The sequence below is a fragment of the Oncorhynchus mykiss genome, chromosome 30 (genome assembly GCF_013265735.2).
Source record: "Oncorhynchus mykiss isolate Arlee chromosome 30, USDA_OmykA_1.1, whole genome shotgun sequence".
NCBI lineage: Eukaryota > Metazoa > Chordata > Actinopteri > Salmoniformes > Salmonidae > Oncorhynchus > Oncorhynchus mykiss.
The window spans coordinates 1220073-1241011 of record NC_050570.1 but is presented as its reverse complement, the minus strand read 5'-3'; the positions used below and the strand labels follow the sequence as shown (position 1 = coordinate 1241011).

The window sequence follows — 20939 nt, the reverse complement described above, 5'->3', positions numbered from 1 at the left end:
CTGTTTTTGCTTTGTCATTATGGGGTATTGTGATGTCATTATGGGGTGTTGTGTTGTCATTATGGGGTATTGTGATGTCATTATGGGGTATTGTGATGTCATTATGGGGTGTTGTGTGTAGATTGAGGAGTTTTTTAATATATATGTTTTAATCATTTTAGAATAAGGATGTAACGTAACAAAATGTGAAAAATGTCAAGGGGTCTGAATACTTTCTGAATGCACTGTGGATCCATTATAGAGTGCAGATGTACAGTGTCATATCATGATGAAGTCCATAGTGGACATGATTTTATTGCAGAAGTTGCACGATAATGTCCAAAGCTGCAAAGGTCACGAACCAGCCCGCCTGCACTGCCATAGCTGCTGTTGCTCCGTTGTTCTTAGAGTCCTCTATGTTAGTACTGATGGTTCCCACCGGTCTAGCAGGCCTGCTGATTATGCTTGGGTTGTGGTTACTCAGCAGCTGTGTAGCTCGGACCACCCTCACCACCCTGGTATAGTCTCTCTCCGTGGAGACACACTGGTAGTGCCCATAGTGCTCAGTCTGCATGGAGGGGATGAGATGGAGACAGCTGGCCTGCAGTCGCAGACAGGGGCGTGTCGTGCCCAGGTGTTCCCAGCTGTAGTGGGCGTGGTAGGAGTCTATGGGACAGGACAGGTAGAAGGGGACGTTCAGGGGCACAGAGTGGACCGATGCACCGAGGGCGTTCAGGGACGAGGAGGGCTGGGTGTCACGTCTGGTCCTGTTGCTGGGCTTCTTTGGTTCTGGAGAAAGAGTCGGAGAAATGTATTTAACAAGGTAGGGGAATGGAAATCTAGCCTATTCATTCAATACATTCCAAATCAAATAACAGTGGTCCAGTCATCAGATTGACTCATTTGATTGATTGATTGATTGATTGATTGATTGATTGAATTATTATCAGTGTGTGAGATGTCGATGTACAGTGTACCTTCTGATATTTTAACTCCTGCTGTTTTAAGGCACACATTCGTTTCTCCTCCATCAATATTTTGAATGCCTCCCCTATGGAAAGAAAAACAACAACATTTGAATCACAACGTTCAGTTCACTAAGACTAACACTGAGACTATATCAGTTTAGATACAGTAGACAGCAATGCTAGGTATATAAAGAAGAACCAAAAGTGGTCCTGCCAGTTACTCTAAAAGGCTCTTTGGGGTGTAGGCCGGTTACTGTAAAAGGCTCTTTGGGGTGTAGGCCGGTTACTGTAAAAGGCTCTTTGAGGTGTAGGCCGGTTACTGTAAAAGGCTCTTTGGGGTGTAGGCTGGTTACTGTAAAAGGCTCTTTGGGGTGTAGGCCGGTTACTGTAAAAGGCTCTTTGGGGTGTAGGCCGGTTACTGTAAAAGGCTCTTTGGGGTGTAGGCCGGTTACTGTAAAAGGCTCTTTGGGGTGTAGGCCGGTTACTGTAAAATCCTCTTTGGGGTGTAGGCCGGTTACTGTAAAAGGCTCTTTGGGGTGTAGGCCGGTTACTGTAAAATCCTCTTTGGGGTGTAGGCCGGTTACTGTGAAAGGCTCTTTGGGGTGTAGGCCGGTTACTGTAAAAGGCTCTTTGGGGTGTAGGCCGGTTACTGTAAAAGGCTCTTTGGGGTGTAGGCCAGTTACTGTAAAATCCTCTTTGGGGTGTAGGCTGGTTACTGTAAAAGGCTCTTTGAGGTGTAGGCCGGTTACTGTAAAAGGCTCTTTGAGGTGTAGGCTGGTTACTGTAAAAGGCTCTTTGGGGTGTAGGCTGGTTACTGTAAAAGGCTCTTTGGGGTGTAGGCCGGTTACTGTAAAAGGCTCTTTGGGGTGTAGGCCGGTTACTGTAAAAGGCTCTTTGGGGTGTAGGCCGGTTACTGTAAAAGGCTCTTTGGGGTGTAGGCCGGTTACTGTAAAATCCTCTTTGGGGTGTAGGCCGGTTACTGTAAAAGGCTCTTTGGGGTGTAGGCCGGTTACTGTAAAATCCTCTTTGGGGTGTAGGCCGGTTACTGTGAAAGGCTCTTTGGGGTGTAGGCCGGTTACTGTAAAAGGCTCTTTGGGGTGTAGGCCGGTTACTGTAAAAGGCTCTTTGGGGTGTAGGCCAGTTACTGTAAAATCCTCTTTGGGGTGTAGGCCGGTTACTGTAAAAGGCTCTTTGGATTGTAGGCCGGTTACTGTAAAAAGCTCTTTGGGGTGTAGGCCGGTTACTGTAAAAGGCTCTTTGGGGTGTAGGCCGGTTACTGTAAAAGGTTCTTTGGGGTGTAGGCCAGTTACTGTAAAAGGCTCTTTGGGGTTTTTGGAGCGAACCATTAAGGAGAGCTCAGCATTAAATATAGATAGGTTTAGTTGCTAGGCTGAAGTAGCAAGGACATGCACATTAAGAGAAGATGACACCCAGGCCATATGACACCAAGGCTATGCTCTATTTTTGAAAGAGTACATTAACCAAGACCAAACGTACATCTATGACAGCTGGACGTACTATGGTCAGCAGGATACAGGAAAAAGGATGGAAGCAAGATAACTGATGACTAAAACATGAAACATAAACATGCAATGCATATATTATTTTTAGGACGTGAAAGTAGTTCTACCATCATTATAACCTAACCAAAGCAGATATGAGCGTTAGTGGGCGTAAACAAGCAAGCTCTGAGATGAGAAGAAAATAATGAAGGAAGGTCAAGGGAAGCTATTTTCATATAGAGGGAGGGGACTCTATACGTTATGCAAAGACAGAATCCTATAAAGGCAGGACTCTGTACTATGAGAATTTAGTCTCTTTCCATGGAGGGGCTTGGCCCTGTTATGTTTGTGATAGGGTCCTTCCATGGAGGGGCTCAGCCCTGTTATGTTTGTGATAGGGTCCTTCCATGGAGGGGCTCAGCCCTGTTATGTTAGTGATAGGGTCCTTCCATGGAGGGGCTCAGCCCTGTTATGTTTGTGATAGGGTCCTTCCATGGAGGCCCTGTTATGTTTGTGATAGGGTCCTTCCATGGAGGGGCTCAGCCCTGTTATGTTTGTGATAGGGTCCTTCCATGGAGGGGCTCAGCCCTGTTATGTTAGTGATAGGGTCCTTCCATGGAGGCCCTGTTATGTTTGTGATAGGGTCCTTCCATGGAGGGGCTCAGCCCTGTTATGTTTGTGATAGGGTCCTTCCATGGAGGGCTCGGCCCTGTTATGTTAGTGATAGGGTCCTTCCATGGAGGGGCTCAGCCCTGTTATGTTTGTGATAGGGTCCTTCCATGGAGGGGCTCAGCCCTGTTATGTTTGTGATAGGGTCCTTCCATGGAGGGGCTCAGCCCTGTTATGTTTGTGATAGGGTCCTTCCATGGAGGGGCTCAGCCCTGTTATGTTTGTGATAGGGTCCTTCCATGGAGGGGCTCAGCCCTGTTATGTTTGTGATTAGGGTCCTTCCATGGAGGGGCTCAGCCCTGTTATGTTTGTGATAGGGTCCTTCCATGGAGGGGCTCAGCCCTGTTATGTTTGTGATTAGGGTCCTTCCATGGAGGGGCTCAGCCCTGTTATGTTTGTGATAGGGTCCTTCCATGGAGGGGCTCAGCCCTGTTATGTTTGTGATTAGGGTCCTTCCATGGAGGGCTCAGCCCTGTTATGTTTGTGATAGGGTCCTTCCATGGAGGGGCTCAGCCCTGTTATGTTTGTGATTAGGGTCCTTCCATGGAGGGGCTCAGCCCTGTTATGTTTGTGATTAGGGTCCTTCCATGGAGGGGCTCAGCCCTGTTATGTTAGTGATAAGGTCCTTCCATGGAGGGGCTCAGCCCTGTCATGTTAGTGATAAGGTCCTTCCATGGAGGGGCTCAGCCCTGTTATGTTTGTGATAGGGTCCTTCCATGGAGGGCTCAGCCCTGTTATGTTTGTGATAGGGTCCTTCCATGGAGGGGCTCAGCCCTGTTATGTTTGTGATAGGGTCCTTCCATGGAGGGGCTCAGCCCTGTTATGTTTGTGATTAGGGTCCTTCCATGGAGGGGCTCAGCCCTGTTATGTTTGTGATTAGGGTCCTTCCATGGAGGGGCTCAGCCCTGTTATGTTAGTGATAAGGTCCTTCCATGGAGGGGCTCAGCCCTGTCATGTTAGTGATAAGGTCCTTCCATGGAGGGGCTCAGCCCTGTTATGTTTGTGATAGGGTCCTTCCATGGAGGGCTCAGCCCTGTTATGTTTGTGATAGGGTCCTTCCATGGAGGGGCTCAGCCCTGTTATGTTTGTGATAGGGTCCTTCCATGGAGGGGCTCAGTCCTGTTATGTTTGTGATAGGGTCCTTCCATGGAGGGGCTCAGCCCTGTTATGTTTGTGATAGGGTCCTTCCATGGAAGGGCTCAGCCCTGTTATGTTTGTGATAGGGTCCTTCCATGGAGGCCCTGTTATGTTTGTGATAGGGTCCTTCCATGGAAGGGCTCAGCCTTGTTATGTTTGTGATGGGGTCCTTCCATGGAAGGGCTCAGTCCTGTTATGTTTGTGATAGGGTCCTTCCATGGAGGGGCTCAGCCCTGTTATGTTTGTGATAGGGTCCTTCCATGGAAGGGCTCAGCCCTGTTATGTTTGTGATAGGGTCCTTCCATGGAGGCCCTGTTATGTTTGTGATAGGGTCCTTCCATGGAAGGGCTCAGCCTTGTTATGTTTGTGATGGGGTCCTTCCATGGAGGGGCTCAGCCCTGTTATGTTTGTGATAGGGTCCTTCCATGGAGGGGCTCGGCCCTGTTATGTTTGTGATAGGGTCCTTCCATGGAAGGGCTCAGCCTTGTTATGTTTGTGATGGGGTCCTTCCATGGAAGGGCTCAGTCCTGTTATGTTTGTGATAGGGTCCTTCCATGGAGGGGCTCAGCCCTGTTATGTTTGTGATAGGGTCCTTCCATGGAAGGGCTCAGCCCTGTTATGTTTGTGATAGGGTCCTTCCATGGAGGCCCTGTTATGTTTGTGATAGGGTCCTTCCATGGAGGGGCTCAGCCCTGTTATGTTTGTGATTAGGGTCCTTCCATGGAAGGGCTCAGCCCTGTTATGTTTGTGATAGGGTCCTTCCATGGAGGGGCTCAGCCCTGTTATGTTTGTGATAAGGTCCTTCCATGGAAGGGCTCAGCCCTGTTATGTTAGTGATAGGGTCCTTCCATGGAGGGGCTCAGCCCTGTTATGTTTGTGATAGGGTCCTTCCATGGAGGGGCTCAGCCCTGTTATGTTTGTGATTAGGGTCCTTCCATGGAAGGGCTCAGCCCTGTTATGTTTGTGATAGGGTCCTTCCATGGAGGGGCTCAGCCCTGTTATGTTTGTGATAAGGTCCTTCCATGGAAGGGCTCAGCCCTGTTATGTTAGTGATAGGGTCCTTCCATGGAGGGGCTCAGCCCTGTTATGTTTGTGATAGGGTCCTTCCATGGAGGGGCTCAGCCCTGTTATGTTTGTGATTAGGGTCCTTCCATGGAGGGGCTCAGCCCTGTTATGTTTGTGATAGGGTCCTTCCATGGAGGGGCTCAGCCCTGTTATGTTTGTGATTAGGGTCCTTCCATGGAGGGGCTCAGCCCTGTTATGTTTGTGATAGGGTCCTTCCATGGAGGGGCTCAGCCCTGTTATGTTTGTGATAGGGTCCTTCCATGGAGGGGCTCAGCCCTGTTATGTTTGTGATAGGGTCCTTCCATGGAAGGGCTCAGTCCTGTTATGTTTGTGATTAGGGTCCTTCCATGGAAGGGCTCAGCCCTGTTATGTTTGTGATTAGGGTCCTTCCATGGAAGGGCTCAGCCCTGTTATGTTTGTGATAGGGGTCCTTCCATGGAAGGGCTCAGCCCTGTTATGTTTGTGATAGGGTCCTTCCATGGAAGGGCTCAGCCCTGTTATGTTTGTGATAGGGTCCTTCCATGGAGGGGCTCAGCCCTGTTATGTTTGTGATTAGGGTCCTTCCATGGAGGGGCTCAGCCCTGTTATGTTTGTGATTAGGGTCCTTCCATGGAGGCCCTGTTATGTTAGTGATAGGGTCCTTCCATGGAGGGGCTCAGCCCTGTTATGTTTGTGATTAGGGTCCTTCCATGGAAGGGCTCAGCCCTGTTATGTTTGTGATAGGGTCCTTCCATGGAGGGGCTCAGTCCTGTTATGTTAGTGATAGGGTCCTTCCATGGAGGGGCTCAGCCCTGTTATGTTTGTGATTAGGGTCCTTCCATGGAGGGGCTCAGCCCTGTTATGTTTGTGATAGGGTCCTTCCATGGAGGGGCTCAGTCCTGTTATGTTTGTGATTAGGGTCCTTCCATGGAGGGGCTCAGCCCTGTTATGTTTGTGATTAGGGTCCTTCCATGGAGGGGCTCAGCCCTGTTATGTTTGTGATAGGGTCCTTCCATGGAGGGGCTCAGCCCTGTTATGTTAGTGATAGGGTCCTTCCATGGAGGGGCTCAGCCCTGTTATGTTTGTGATTAGGGTCCTTCCATGGAGGGGCTCAGCCCTGTTGTGTTTGTGATTAGGGTCCTTCCATGGAGGGGCTCAGCCCTGTTGTGTTTGTGATAGGGTCCTTCCATGGAGGGGCTCAGCCCTGTTATGTTTGTGATTAGGGTCCTTTCATGGAGGGGCTCGGCCCTGTTGTGTTTGTGATAGGGGTCCTTCCATGGAGGGGCTCAGCCCTGTTATGTTAGTGATAGGGTCCTTCCATGGAGGGGCTCAGCCCTGTTATGTTTGTGATTAGGGTCCTTCCATGGAGGGGCTCAGCCCTGTTATGTTAGTGATAGGGTCCTTCCATGGAGGGGCTCAGCCCTGTTATGTTTGTGATTAGGGTCCTTCCATGGAGGGGCTCAGCCCTGTTATGTTTGTGATTAGGGTCCTTTCATGGAGGGGCTCGGCCCTGTTGTGTTTGTGATAGGGGTCCTTCCATGGAGGGGCTCGGCCCTGTTGTGTTTGTGATTAGGGTCCTTCCATGGAGGGGCTCAGCCCTGTTATGTTTGTGATTAGGGTCCTTTCATGGAGGGGCTCGGCCCTGTTGTGTTTGTGATAGGGGTCCTTCCATGGAGGGGCTCAGCCCTGTTATGTTAGTGATAGGGTCCTTCCATGGAGGGGCTCAGCCCTGTTATGTTTGTGATTAGGGTCCTTCCATGGAGGGGCTCAGCCCTGTTATGTTAGTGATAGGGTCCTTCCATGGAGGGGCTCAGCCCTTTTATGTTTGTGATTAGGGTCCTTCCATGGAGGGGCTCAGCCCTGTTATGTTTGTGATTAGGGTCCTTTCATGGAGGGGCTCGGCCCTGTTGTGTTTGTGATTAGGGTCCTTCCATGGAGGGGCTCAGCCCTGTTGTGTTTGTGATTAGGGTCCTTCCATGGAGGGGCTCAGCCCTGTTATGTTTGTGATTAGGGTCCTTACATGGAGGGGCTCGGCCCTGTTGTGTTTGTGATTAGGGTCCTTACATGGAGGGGCTCGGCCCTGTTATGTTTGTGATTAGGGTCCTTACATGGAGGGGCTCGGCCCTGTTATGTTAGTGATTAGGGTCCTTCCATGGAAGGGCTCAGCCCTGTTATGTTAGTGATAAGGTCCTTCCATGGAGGGGCTTGGCCCTGTTATGTTTGTGATAGGGTCCTTCCATGGAGGGGCTCAGCCCTGTTATGTTTGTGATAAGGTCCTTCCATGGAGGGGCTCAGCCCTGTTATGTTTGTGATTAGGGTCCTTCCATGGAGGGGCTCAGCCCTGTTATGTTAGTGATAAGGTCCTTCCATGGAGGGGCTCGGCCCTGTTATGTTTGTGATAGGGTCCTTCCATGGAGGGGCTCAGCCCTGTTATGTTTGTGATTAGGGTCCTTCCATGGAAGGGCTCAGCCCTGTTATGTTAGTGATAGGGTCCTTCCATGGAGGGGCTCGGCCCTGTTATGTTAGTGATTAGGGTCCTTCCATGGAGGGGCTCAGCCCTGTTATGTTAGTGATAGGGGTCCTTCCATGGAGGGGCTCAGCCCTGTTATGTTAGTGATTAGGGTCCTTCCATGGAGGGGCTCAGCCCTGTTATGTTAGTGATAGGGTCCTTCCATGGAGGGGCTCAGCCCTGTTATGTTTGTGATTAGGGTCCTTCCATGGAGGGGCTCAGCCCTGTTATGTTTGTGATTAGGGTCCTTCCATGGAGGGGCTCAGCCCTGTTATGTTAGTGATAGGGGTCCTTCCATTGAGGGGCTCAGCCCTGTTATGTTAGTGATTAGGGTCCTTCCATGGAGGGGCTCAGCCCTGTTATGTTTGTGATAGGGTCCTTCCATGGAGGGGCTCAGCCCTGTTATGTTTGTGATTAGGGTCCTTCCATGGAGGGCTCAGCCCTGTTATGTTTGTGATAGGGTCCTTCCATGGAGGGGCTCAGCCCTGTTATGTTTGTGATTAGGGTCCTTCCATGGAGGGGCTCAGCCCTGTTATGTTTGTGATTAGGGTCCTTCCATGGAGGGGCTCAGCCCTGTTATGTTTGTGATAGGGTCCTTCCATGGAGGGGCTCAGCCCTGTTATGTTTGTGATTAGGGTCCTTCCATGGAGGGCTCAGCCCTGTTATGTTTGTGATAGGGTCCTTCCATGGAGGGGCTCAGCCCTGTTATGTTTGTGATTAGGGTCCTTCCATGGAGGGGCTCAGCCCTGTTGTGTTAGTGATAAGGTCCTTCCATGGAGGCCCTGTTATGTTAGTGATAGGGCCCTTCCATGGAGGCCCTGTTATGTTAGTGATAGGGCCCTTCCATGGAGGCCCTGTTGTGTTTGTGATAGGGTCCTTCCATGGAGGGGCTCAGCCCTGTTATGTTAGTGATTAGGGTCCTTCCATGGAGGGGCTCGGCCCTGTTATGTTAGTGATAGGGTCCTTCCATGGAGGGGCTCAGCCCTGTTATGTTAGTGATTAGGGTCCTTCCATGGAGGGGCTCAGCCCTGTTGTGTTAGTGATAAGGTCCTTCCATGGAGGCCCTGTTATGTTAGTGATAGGGCCCTTCCATGGAGGCCCTGTTATGTTAGTGATAGGGCCCTTCCATGGAGGCCCTGTTGTGTTTGTGATAGGGTCCTTCCATGGAGGGGCTCAGCCCTGTTATGTTAGTGATAGGGTCCTTCCATGGAGGCCCTGTTATGTTAGTGATAGGGCCCTTCCATGGAGGCCCTGTTATGTTAGTGATAGGGCCCTTCCATGGAGGCCCTGTTGTGTTTGTGATAGGGTCCTTCCATGGAGGGGCTCAGCCCTGTTATGTTTGTGATAGGGTCCTTCCATGGAGGGGCTCAGCCCTGTTATGTTAGTGATAGGGTCCTTCCATGGAGGGGCTCAGTCCTGTTATGTTTGTGATAGGGTCCTTCCATGGAGGGGCTCAGCCCTGTTATGTTTGTGATAGGGTCCTTCCATGGAAGGGCTCAGCCCTGTTATGTTTGTGATAGGGTCCTTCCATGGAGGGGCTCAGCCCTGTTATGTTAGTGATAGGGTCCTTCCATGGAGGGGCTCAGTCCTGTTATGTTTGTGATAGGGTCCTTCCATGGAAGGGCTCAGCCCTGTTATGTTTGTGATAGGGTCCTTCCATGGAGGGGCTCAGCCCTGTTATGTTAGTGATAGGGTCCTTCCATGGAGGGGCTCAGTCCTGTTATGTTTGTGATAGGGTCCTTCCATGGAAGGGCTCAGCCCTGTTATGTTTGTGATAGGGTCCTTCCATGGAGGGGCTCAGCCCTGTTATGTTAGTGATAGGGTCCTTCCATGGAAAGGCTCAGCCCTGTTATGTTTGTGATTAGGGTCCTTCCATGGAGGGGCTCAGCCCTGTTATGTTTGTGATTAGGGTCCTTCCATGGAGGCCCTGTTATGTTAGTGATAGGGCCCTTCCATGGAGGCCCTGTTATGTTAGTGATAGGGCCCTTCCATGGAGGCCCTGTTGTGTTTGTGATAGGGTCCTTCCATGGAGGGGCTCAGCCCTGTTATGTTAGTGATTAGGGTCCTTCCATGGAGGGGCTCGGCCCTGTTATGTTAGTGATAGGGTCCTTCCATGGAGGGGCTCAGCCCTGTTATGTTAGTGATTAGGGTCCTTCCATGGAGGGGCTCAGCCCTGTTGTGTTAGTGATAAGGTCCTTCCATGGAGGCCCTGTTATGTTAGTGATAGGGCCCTTCCATGGAGGCCCTGTTATGTTAGTGATAGGGCCCTTCCATGGAGGCCCTGTTGTGTTTGTGATAGGGTCCTTCCATGGAGGGGCTCAGCCCTGTTATGTTAGTGATAGGGTCCTTCCATGGAGGCCCTGTTATGTTAGTGATAGGGCCCTTCCATGGAGGCCCTGTTATGTTAGTGATAGGGCCCTTCCATGGAGGCCCTGTTGTGTTTGTGATAGGGTCCTTCCATGGAGGGGCTCAGCCCTGTTATGTTTGTGATAGGGTCCTTCCATGGAGGGGCTCAGCCCTGTTATGTTAGTGATAGGGTCCTTCCATGGAGGGGCTCAGTCCTGTTATGTTTGTGATAGGGTCCTTCCATGGAGGGGCTCAGCCCTGTTATGTTTGTGATAGGGTCCTTCCATGGAAGGGCTCAGCCCTGTTATGTTTGTGATAGGGTCCTTCCATGGAGGGGCTCAGCCCTGTTATGTTAGTGATAGGGTCCTTCCATGGAGGGGCTCAGTCCTGTTATGTTTGTGATAGGGTCCTTCCATGGAAGGGCTCAGCCCTGTTATGTTTGTGATAGGGTCCTTCCATGGAGGGGCTCAGCCCTGTTATGTTAGTGATAGGGTCCTTCCATGGAGGGGCTCAGTCCTGTTATGTTTGTGATAGGGTCCTTCCATGGAAGGGCTCAGCCCTGTTATGTTTGTGATAGGGTCCTTCCATGGAGGGGCTCAGCCCTGTTATGTTAGTGATAGGGTCCTTCCATGGAAAGGCTCAGCCCTGTTATGTTTGTGATAGGGTCCTTCCATGGAGGGGCTCAGCCCTGTTATGTTAGTGATAGGGTCCTTCCATGGAAAGGCTCAGCCCTGTTATGTTAGTGATAGGGTCCTTCCATGGAGGGGCTCAGCCCTGTTATGTTTGTGATAGGGTCCTTCCATGGAGGGGCTCGGCCCTGTTATGTTTGTGATAGGGTCCTTCCATGGAGGGCTCAGCCCTGTTATGTTTGTGATAGGGTCCTTCCATGGAGGGGCTCAGCCCTGTTATGTTAGTGATAGGGTCCTTCCATGGAAAGGCTCAGCCCTGTTATGTTTGTGATAGGGTCCTTCCATGGAGGGGCTCAGCCCTGTTATGTTAGTGATAGGGTCCTTCCATGGAAAGGCTCAGCCCTGTTATGTTTGTGATAGGGTCCTTCCATGGAGGGGCTCAGCCCTGTTATGTTAGTGATAGGGTCCTTCCATGGAAAGGCTCAGCCCTGTTATGTTAGTGATAGGGTCCTTCCATGGAGGGGCTCAGCCCTGTTATGTTAGTGATTAGGGTCCTTCCATGGAAAGGCTCAGCCCTGTTATGTTTGTGATAGGGTCCTTCCATGGAGGGGCTCAGCCCTGTTATGTTAGTGATTAGGGTCCTTCCATGGAGGGGCTCAGCCCTGTTATGTTAGTGATTAGGGTCCTTCCATGGAAAGGCTCAGCCCTGTTATGTTTGTGATTAGGGTCCTTCCATGGAGGGGCTCAGCCCTGTTATGTTTGTGATAGGGTCCTTCCATGGAGGCCCTGTTATGTTTGTGATAGGGTCCTTCCATGGAGGGGCTCAGTCCTGTTATGTTAGTGATTAGGGTCCTTCCATGGAAAGGCTCAGCCCTGTTATGTTTGTGATAGGGTCCTTCCATGGAAAGGCTCAGCCCTGTTATGTTAGTGATAGGGTCCTTCCATGGAGGCCCTGTTATGTTTGTGATAGGGTCCTTCCATGGAGGGGCTCAGCCCTGTTATGTTTGTGATAAGGTCCTTCCATGGAAAGGCTCAGCCCTGTTATGTTTGTGATAGGGTCCTTCCATGGAAAGGCTCAGCCCTGTTATGTTTGTGATAGGGTCCTTCCATGGAGGGGCTCAGCCCTGTTATGTTAGTGATAGGGTCCTTCCATGGAGGGGCTCAGCCCTGTTATGTTTGTGATAGGGTCCTTCCATGGAGGGGCCCTGTTATGTTTGTGATAAGGTCCTTCCATGGAGGGGCCCTGTTATGTTTGTGATTAGGGTCCTTCCATGGAGGGGCTCAGCCCTGTTATGTTAGTGATAGGGTCCTTCCATGGAGGGGCTCAGCCCTGTTATGTTTGTGATAGGGTCCTTCCATGGAGGGGCCCTGTTATGTTTGTGATAAGGTCCTTCCATGGAGGGGCTCAGCCCTGTTATGTTAGTGATTAGGGTCCTTCCATGGAGGGGCTCAGCCCTGTTATGTTAGTGATAGGGTCCTTCCATGGAAAGGCTCAGCCCTGTTATGTTAGTGATAGGGTCCTTCCATGGAAAGGCTCAGTTTAGCTACTTTTGTATTAAAGTGTATATTGAATTCACAAGTTCTTGTAAGAGTATTATATTTCTGAGACAATTCTCCACGACAGGGTCTAGGCCGGTACCTGTAAAAGGCTCTTTGGGGTCTAGGCCGGTACCTGTAAAAGGCTCTTTGGGGTCTAGGCCGGTACCTGTAAAAGGCTCTTTGGGGTCTAGGCCAGTTACTGTAAAAGGCTCTTTGGGGTCTAGGCCGGTACCTGTAAAAGGCTCTTTGGGGTCTAGGCCAGTTACTGTAAAAGGCTCTTTGGGGTCTAGGCCGATTACTGTAAAACAATTATTGGGGTCTAGGCCAGTTACTGCAAAAGGCTCTTTGGGGTCTAGGCCGATTACTGTAAAACTTTTTTTGGGGTCTAGGCCGGTTACTGTAAAAGGCTCTTTGGGGACTAGGCCGGTTACTGTAAAACGCTCTTTGGGGTGTAGGCCGGTTACTGTAAAAGGCTCTTTAGGGTGTAGGCCGATTGCTGTAAAACTATTTTTGGGGTCTAGGCCAGTTACTGTAAAAGGCTCTTTTGGGGTCTAGGCTGGTTACTGTAAAAGGCTCTTTGGAGTCTAGGCCAGTTACTGTTAAAGGCACGTTGGGGTCTAGGCCGGTTACTGTAAAAGGCTCGCTGGGGTCTACGCCAGTTACTGCAAAAGGCTCTTTGGGGTCTAGCCCGGTTACTGTAAAATCATTTTTGGGGTCTAAGCCAGTTACTGTAAAAGGCTCTTTGGGGTGTAGGCCGGTTACTGTAAAAGGCTCGTTGGGGTCTAGGCCAGTTACTGTAAAAGGCTCGTTGGGGTCTAGGCCAGTTACTGTAAAAGGCTTGTTGGGGTCTAGGCCGGTTACTGTAAAAGGCTCGTTGGGGTCTAGGCAGGTTACTGTAAAAGGCTCTTTGGGGTCTAGGTCAGTTACTGTAAAAGGCTCGTTGGGCTCTAGGCCGGTTACTGTAAAAGGCTCTTTTTTATTCATTATTATTTGTACTTCACCTTTATTTAACCAGGTAGGCTAGTCGAGAACAAGTTCTCATTTACAACTGCGACCTGGCCAAGATAAAGCAAAGCAGTTCAACACATACAACAACACAGAGTTACACATGGAATAAACAAACATACAGTCAATAATACAGTAGAAAGTCTATATACAGTGTGTGCAAATGAGGTAGGATCGGGGAGGTAAGGCAGTAAATAGGCCATGGTGGCGAAGTAATTACAATTTAGCAATTAAACACCAGAATGGTAGATGTGCAGAAGATGCATGTGTAAGTAGAGATACTGGGGTGCAAAGGAGCAAGATACATAAATAAATACAGTATGGGGATGAGGTAGTTGGATGGGCTGTTTACAGATGGGCTGTGTACAGGTGCAGTGATCTGTGAGCTGCTTTGACAGCTGGTTCTTAAAGCTAGTGGGAGAGATATGAGTCTTCAGTTTCAGTGATTTTTGCAGTTCGTTCCAGTCATTGGCAGCAGAGAACTGGAAGGAAAGGCAGCCAAAGGAAGAATTGGTATGGGGTTGACCAGTGAGATATACCTGCTGGAGTGTGTGCTACGGGTGGGTGTTGCTATGGCGACCAGTGAGCTGAGATAAGGCGGGGCTTTACCTAGCAGAGACTTGTAGATGACCTAGAGCCAGTGGGTTTGGCGACAAATATGAATCGAGGGCCAGCCAACGAGAGCATACAGGTCGCAATGGTGGGTAGTATATGGGGCTTTGTTGACAAAACGGATGGCACTGTGATAGACTAGATCCAATTTGCTGAGTAGGGTATTGGAGGCTATTTTGTAAATGACATCGCCGAAGTCGAGGATCGGTAGGATGGTCAGTTTTACGATGGTATGTTTGGCAGCATGAGTGAAGGATGCCTTGTCATTCTTTCTTTTTTCTTTTTGTCATTCATTCTTTGGCCTGGGAGTGTAAAAGGCTCTTTGCGGTCTAAGCCGGTTATTGTAAAAGCACTTTGTGAAAACTGCTTCTGTAAAAAGGGCTTATAAATCCACTTGATTGAAAGACACAGCTTATGGGACAGCCATGCTTGGTCAATTGAGGAGGAGCCAAAGAGGAAACATTAGACTTACGGGACGGTGGGTTTGCACCCAGCCTCTGTCCAGGCGCAGTACGGGTCTCTGGCCAGAACACACACATAACAGGATCCGTTATAGTCCTGACACCTCTGGAGGTCCAGAATGGAGATCTGCTCTGACAAACCCACCACCAGTTTCCTCTGCACATAGACAGAAAGATGCTAGTTAATACTAAAACATCCCATCACATATACAGTGCCTTGCGAAAGTATTCGGCCCCCTTGAATTTTGCGACCTTTTGCCACATTTCAGGCTTCAAACATAAAGATATAAAATTGTATTTTTTTGTGAAGAATCAACAACAAGTGGGACACAATCATGAAGTGGAACGACATTTATTGGATATTTCAAACTTTTTTAACAAATCAAAAACTGAAAAATTGGGCGTGCAAAATTATTCAGCCCCTTTACTTTCAGTGCAGCAAACACTCTCCAGAAGTTCAGTGAGGATCTCTGAATGATCCAATGTTGACCTAAATGACTAATGATGATAAATACAATCCACCTGTGTGTAATCAAGTCTCCGTATAAATGCACCTGCACTGTGATAGTCTCAGAGGTCCGTTAAAAGCGCAGAGAGCATCATGAAGAACAAGGAACACACCAGGCAGGTCCAAGATACTGTTGTGAAGAAGTTTAAAGCCGGATTTGGATACAAAAAGATTTCCCAAGCTTTAAACATCCCAAGGAGCACTGTGCAAGCTATAATTATGAAATGGAAGGAGTATCAGACCACTGCAAATCTACCAAGACCTGGCCGTCCCTCTAAACCTTCAGCTCATACAAGGAGAAGACTGATCAGAGATGCAGCCAAGAGGCCCATGATCACTCTGGATGAACTGCAGAGATCTACAGCTGAGGTGGGAGACTCTGTCCATAGGACAACAATCAGTTGTATATTGCACAAATCTGGCCTTTATGGAAGAGTGGCAAGACCAAAGCCATTTCTTAAAGATATCCATAAAAAGTGTCGTTTAAAGTTTGCCACAAGCCACCTGGGAGACACACCAAACATGTGGAAGAAGGTGCTCTGGTCAGATGAAACCAAAATTGAACTATTTTGGCAACAATGCAAAACGTTATGTTTGGCGTAAAAGCAACACAGCTCATCTCCCTGAACACACCATCCCCACTGTCAAACATGGTGGTGGCAGCATCATGGTTTGGGCCTGCTTTTCTTCAGCAGGGACAGGGAAGATGGTTAAAATTGATGGGAAGATGGATGGAGCCAAATACAGGACCATTCTGGAAGAAAACCTGATGGAGTCTGCAAAAGACCTGAGACTGGGACGGAGATTTGTCTTCCAACAAGACAATGATCCAAAACATAAAGCAAAATCTACAATGGAATGGTTCAAAAATAAACATATCCAGCCAGGTGTTAGAATGGCCAAGTCAAAGTCCAGACCTGAATCCAATCGAGAATCTGTGGAAAGAACTGAAAACTGCTGTTCACAAATGCTCTCCATCCAACCTCACTGAGCTCGAGCTGTTTTGCAAGGAGGAATGGGAAAAAAATTCAGTCTCTCGATGTGCAAAACTGATAGAGACATACCCCAAGCGACTTACAGCTGTAATCGCAGCAAAAGGTGGCGCTACAAAGTATTAATTTAAGGGGGCTGAATAATTTTGCACGCCCAATTTTTCAGTTTTTGATTTGTTAAAAAAGTTTGAAATATCCAATAAATGTCGTTTCACTTCATGATTGTGTCCCACTTGTTGTTGATTCTTCACAAAAAAATACAGTTTTATATCTTTATGTTTGAAGCCTGAAATGTGGCAAAAGGTCGCAAAGTTCAAGGGGGCCGAATACTTTCGCAAGGCACTGTATTTCACATTTGAACAATATCTATCTTAATACCATCAGAGTCTAAGCCCTGTCTTTATTGGGGTTACTGCTATTGGCTTAAACAAACGCTTTCCACAGAGGGGTCATACTAACGTATAGCCCAAACTGTTTGGATGCCACAGACAGAAGTTGGCAGATCGGCGTTACCGATTTCAGACGAGTCTCCTGACACTTGGGGAGATCGTAAAGCAAAATGGAGAACACCATCGTGAGAGTGTTATCTTTCCAGGGGTCAGTTTGTAGGCTTAAATGTTCAGACGCTACAGACGATATTGTGAGAAGACCCATTTTTGGGATGTCTCCTGGTCTGACAAACACCGCTCTGTGACCTTTCACCTCCCGAGTGGCGCAGCAGTCTAAGGAACTGCATCTCAGCGCTATAGGCGTCAGTACAGACCCTGGTTCAAACCTGGGCTGTATCACAACCGGCCGTGATCAGGAGTCCCATAGGGCGGTGGACAATTGGCCCAGTGCAGTGCTGTGGGAATGTTTTTCAGCGGCAGGGACTGGGAGACTAGTCAGGATTGAGGGAAAGATGAACGGAGCAAAGAACAGAGAGATCCTTGATGAAAACCTGCTCCAGAGCACTCAGGACCTCAGACTGGGGCGAAGGTTCAACTTCAAACAGGACAACAACCCTAAGCAAACAGCTTAGGGTGCTTAGGGTCTCTGGAGAGACCTGAAAATAGCTGTGCAGCGACGCTCCCCATCCAACCTGACAGAGCTTGAGAGGATCTGCAGAGAAGAATGGGAGAAACTCTCCCAAATACAGGTGTGCCAAGCTTGTCGCGTCATCTCATCTCATACTTATGTAAATGTGATATTTCCGTTTTTTATTTTTAATACATTTGCAAACATTTCTAAAAAACAGTTTTGCTTGGTCATTATGAGGTATTGCGTGTAGATTGATGAGGAAAAACATGGAGGAAGTGAAGGGGTCTGAATACTTTCAGAATGCACAGTAACCTGATCACATAGGGCCTAAATCTATATTAAACACCACTCTTCTGAATACCACCCTTCTAGTCATATCCAAAATAACTTGATCACAGTACATTTTAGCAATTTATCAGACGCTCTTACCCAGAGTGACTTACAGGAGCTATTAAGGTTAATAGAGTACATACATTGACAGATTTTTCACCTATTCTTCTCTGGGATTCGAACCAGCAACCATTCGTTACTGGCCCAACGCTCTTAACGACTAGGCTACCTGCCACCCCTGCCGGTACCTTTCTAGAGTCCAGTTTCATGGATCTGATGACATCAGAGTGGTTGGAGAGATGAGTCTCTGAGATGATGAAAGGTTTGAAACGATCATTTAAGATCTTATGGATCATTCCAGTGTCTGGGGAAGGAGATACAGAAAGTTAAACACTAATTTACAAGCTGAAATAGGCCTGATTGCAGTGCACAGTCATTTATTTACAAGTTGAAATAGGCCTGTTTGGAGAGGCCTGGCAGTAAGTAAGTAGCCTTCCAAGAGCCTTGGCTTGCTCGAGCTGGAAGACACTGAGAAACAGCTTCCATCTCCAGTCCATTAGACTGTTAATCAGTCACCACTAGCCAGTCTCTGCCCAGTACCCTGTCCTGAACCTTAGCCACTGTCACTAGCCAGCCTCTGTCCAGTACCCTGTCCTGAACCTTAGCCACTGTTACTAGCCAGCCTCTGTCCAGTACCCTGTCCTGAACCTTAGCCACTGTCACTAGCCAGCCTCTGTCCAGTACCCTGTCCTGAACCTTAGCCACTGTTACTAGCCAGCCTCTGTCCAGTACCCTGTCCTGAACCTTAGCCACTGTCACTAGCCAGCCTCTGTCCAGTACCCTGTCCTGAACCTTAGCCACTGTTACTAGCCAGCCTCTGTCCAGTACCCTGTCCTGAACCTTAGTCACTGTCACTAGCCAGTCTCTGCCCAGTACCCTGTCCTGAACCTTAGCCACTGTCACTAGCCAGCCTCTGTCCAGTACCCTGTCCTGAACCTTAGCCACTGTTACTAGCCAGCCTCTGCCCAGTACCCTGTCCTGAACCTTAGTCACTGTCACTAGCCAGCCTCTGCCCAGTACCCTGCCCTGAACCTTAGTCACTGTCACTATCCGGCTACCACCCGGTTCTCTACCCAGCACCCTAGAGAATGTTGCCCTACGTCCATAGAATCATTGAACAAAGATCACTGTAATAATGTTTACATACTGTCTAACCCATGTTATAGGTATATACTGTATTCTAGTCATGGCTCATCCTACTGCCCTGGTTTACTGCCCTGGTATTAATTATCTGGTATTACTACCCTGGTATTAATTATCTGGTATTACTACCCTGGTATTAATTATCTGACTGTGATAAAGACATCATAATACTGATAACAACCATGCTGAACAATGGTCACGCTGTGTCTTCATTTCATCATGCTGTTGTTAGAAGAATATTCCAGCACAGCAGGAAATGCAAACGTTTTGCCTATTCAAGGTTTAAAAGCCTTCTAAAGTTTCTAATTTCCACTTTAAAACTTCAGAAGATTTTACAAAAACAATTATCAACCTCTACCCAAAATAATTCATTAATTATAATCCACACAACAATTCACATTTCCTGTTGCTGCAGGATTATTTTCCTGTTTTGTGAAACTGGCTCAAATTAAGATCCAACATCTGCAACAGCACCGAGAGTAGAAAAGGGGTGAATGTTCAACTTGGTGGTATTTAATTTCAACCCAGAGAGTCTATTTCCAGACATGGAGCCCAGACATCACCTACCAGTTGCTAGCAGCAGGACGTTGTGCATGGTGTAGTCTGCAGCCTGTACTCGGTCCACAACTATCTTGGTGTAGTTATAGTTAGAGATGTAGAATGGGGTGTAGGGCTGGATGGGATGAATCCAGTCTGTCATCTCTGGGTGATCCTTTATCACGTTCACCGTAGCCAACGGCAGGTCTTTACTGTCAGAGACACACTGAGGAGATAAGACAGGAGAAAAGATCTTTACCCAGATAAGCATCCCATTCGATACAAGCCTTTGCCAAATAAGTGAATAAAATCTGAATTTCGCAGGCAAATAATATGAGACAGTCATGTCGTTTATCCCAGGACTAAATCTTGCATAGTTTGATCAGATGCATGTTATGTAGTCTGTCCACCAAAGATTACGAGGAGACATGGGCTGCTGACATAAATAGTCCAGCACAACTTCCTATGTTGTGTGGAGTTGGTGTTTACGTTTCTCAATAGGTCACAGGAAATCACTTAGTCCAAATAAGGGCATAAAACCTGCTTTTGTTTATACTCCTATAAGTCATTTAACATTTCTTAAAAACACATGTATAAATGTTAACACTGTTACATGTTAAACCGTGTATATAAATATGCTTAAGGCATAGATACAAGAAGAAAAAGTCACTTGCTTCCTGGTAAAGGGAGTCAGGAAGCACAGCCGGCCTTAGTCAGACTGTTTTTTGTTTTGTTGTAGCCTATACAACACGTCTTAGTCACATCAGGAACTTAGACAAAACAATACAATATATTGATGCATCCCAAAAGGAAGAACATGAGGACTGTAGGGTCAGGGTCAGGGTGGAGGAAAAACAGATTGAGGAAGTTGTTCAGACAATAAACCACCTAACAGAAACCTGACTACACACATACACCTGCAGGGTCTTAGTAGTGGTAGAAATCACATGTTATTGGTCACATATACATATTTAGCAGATGTTATTGTGGGTGTAGCAAAATGCTTGTGTTCCTAGCTCCAACAGTGTAGTAGTATCTAACAATTCACCACAACACACACATATCTCAAAGTATAAGAATGGAATTAAGAAAAATATATTAGGACCAGCAATGTAGGAGTGGCATTGACTAAAATACTGTAGAATAGAAAACAGTACATACATATGAAATTAGTAAAGCAGTATGTAAACATTATTATAGTGACCAGTGTTCCATTATTAAAGGGACTAGTGTTCCATTATTAAAGTGACCAGTGTTCCATTATTAAAGTGACCAGTGTTCCATTATTAAAGTGACCAGTGTTCCATTATTAAAGTGACCAGTGTTCCATTATTAAAGTGACCAGTGTTCCATTATTAAAGTGACCAGTGTTCCATTATTAAAGTGACCAGTGTTCCATTATTAAAGTGACCAGTGTTCCATTATTAAAGTGAGCAGTGTTCCATTATTAAAGTGACCAGTGTTCCATTATTAAAGTGACCAGTGTTCCATTATTAAAGTGACCAGTGTTCCATTATTAAAGTGACCAGTATTCCATTATTAAAGTGACCAGTGTTCCATTATTAAAGTGACCAGTGTTCCATTATTAAAGTGACCAGTGTTCCATTATTAAAGTGACTAGTGTTCCATTATTAAAGTGACCAGTGTTCCATTATTAAAGTGACCAGTGTTCCATTATTAAAGTGACCAGTGTTCCATTATTAAAGTGACTTGTGTTCCATTATTAAAGTGACTAGTGTTCCATTATTAAAGTGACCAGTGTTCCATTATTAAAGTGACCAGTGTTCCATTATTAAAGTGACCAGTGTTCCATTATTAAAGTGACTTGTGTTCCATTATTAAAGTGACTAGTGTTCCATTATTAAAGTGATCAGTGTTCCGTTATTAAAGTGACCAGTGTTCCGTTATTAAAGTGACCAGTGTTCCATTATTAAAGTGACCAGTGTTCC

The 20939-nt window shown here is 47.6% G+C and overlaps 1 protein-coding gene across 1 annotated transcript in view; it reads right to left on the bottom strand.

Annotated features, from left to right (window-relative positions):
• Positions 1-263: 263 nt before the first annotated feature.
• The window catches only part of sema7a (semaphorin 7A), a 72758-nt gene continuing 52082 nt past the window's right edge, over positions 264-20939 (bottom strand). Inside the window, exons 10-14 of the mRNA XM_036969371.1 lie at positions 19021-19216; positions 17499-17614; positions 14412-14557; positions 957-1030; positions 264-768 (exon numbers count right to left, since the gene is read on the bottom strand). Of these exons, the coding sequence (XP_036825266.1) occupies positions 293-768; positions 957-1030; positions 14412-14557; positions 17499-17614; positions 19021-19216 (1008 nt within the window). The 3' untranslated portion in view covers positions 264-292. The remainder of the gene's footprint in view (positions 769-956; positions 1031-14411; positions 14558-17498; positions 17615-19020; positions 19217-20939) is intronic.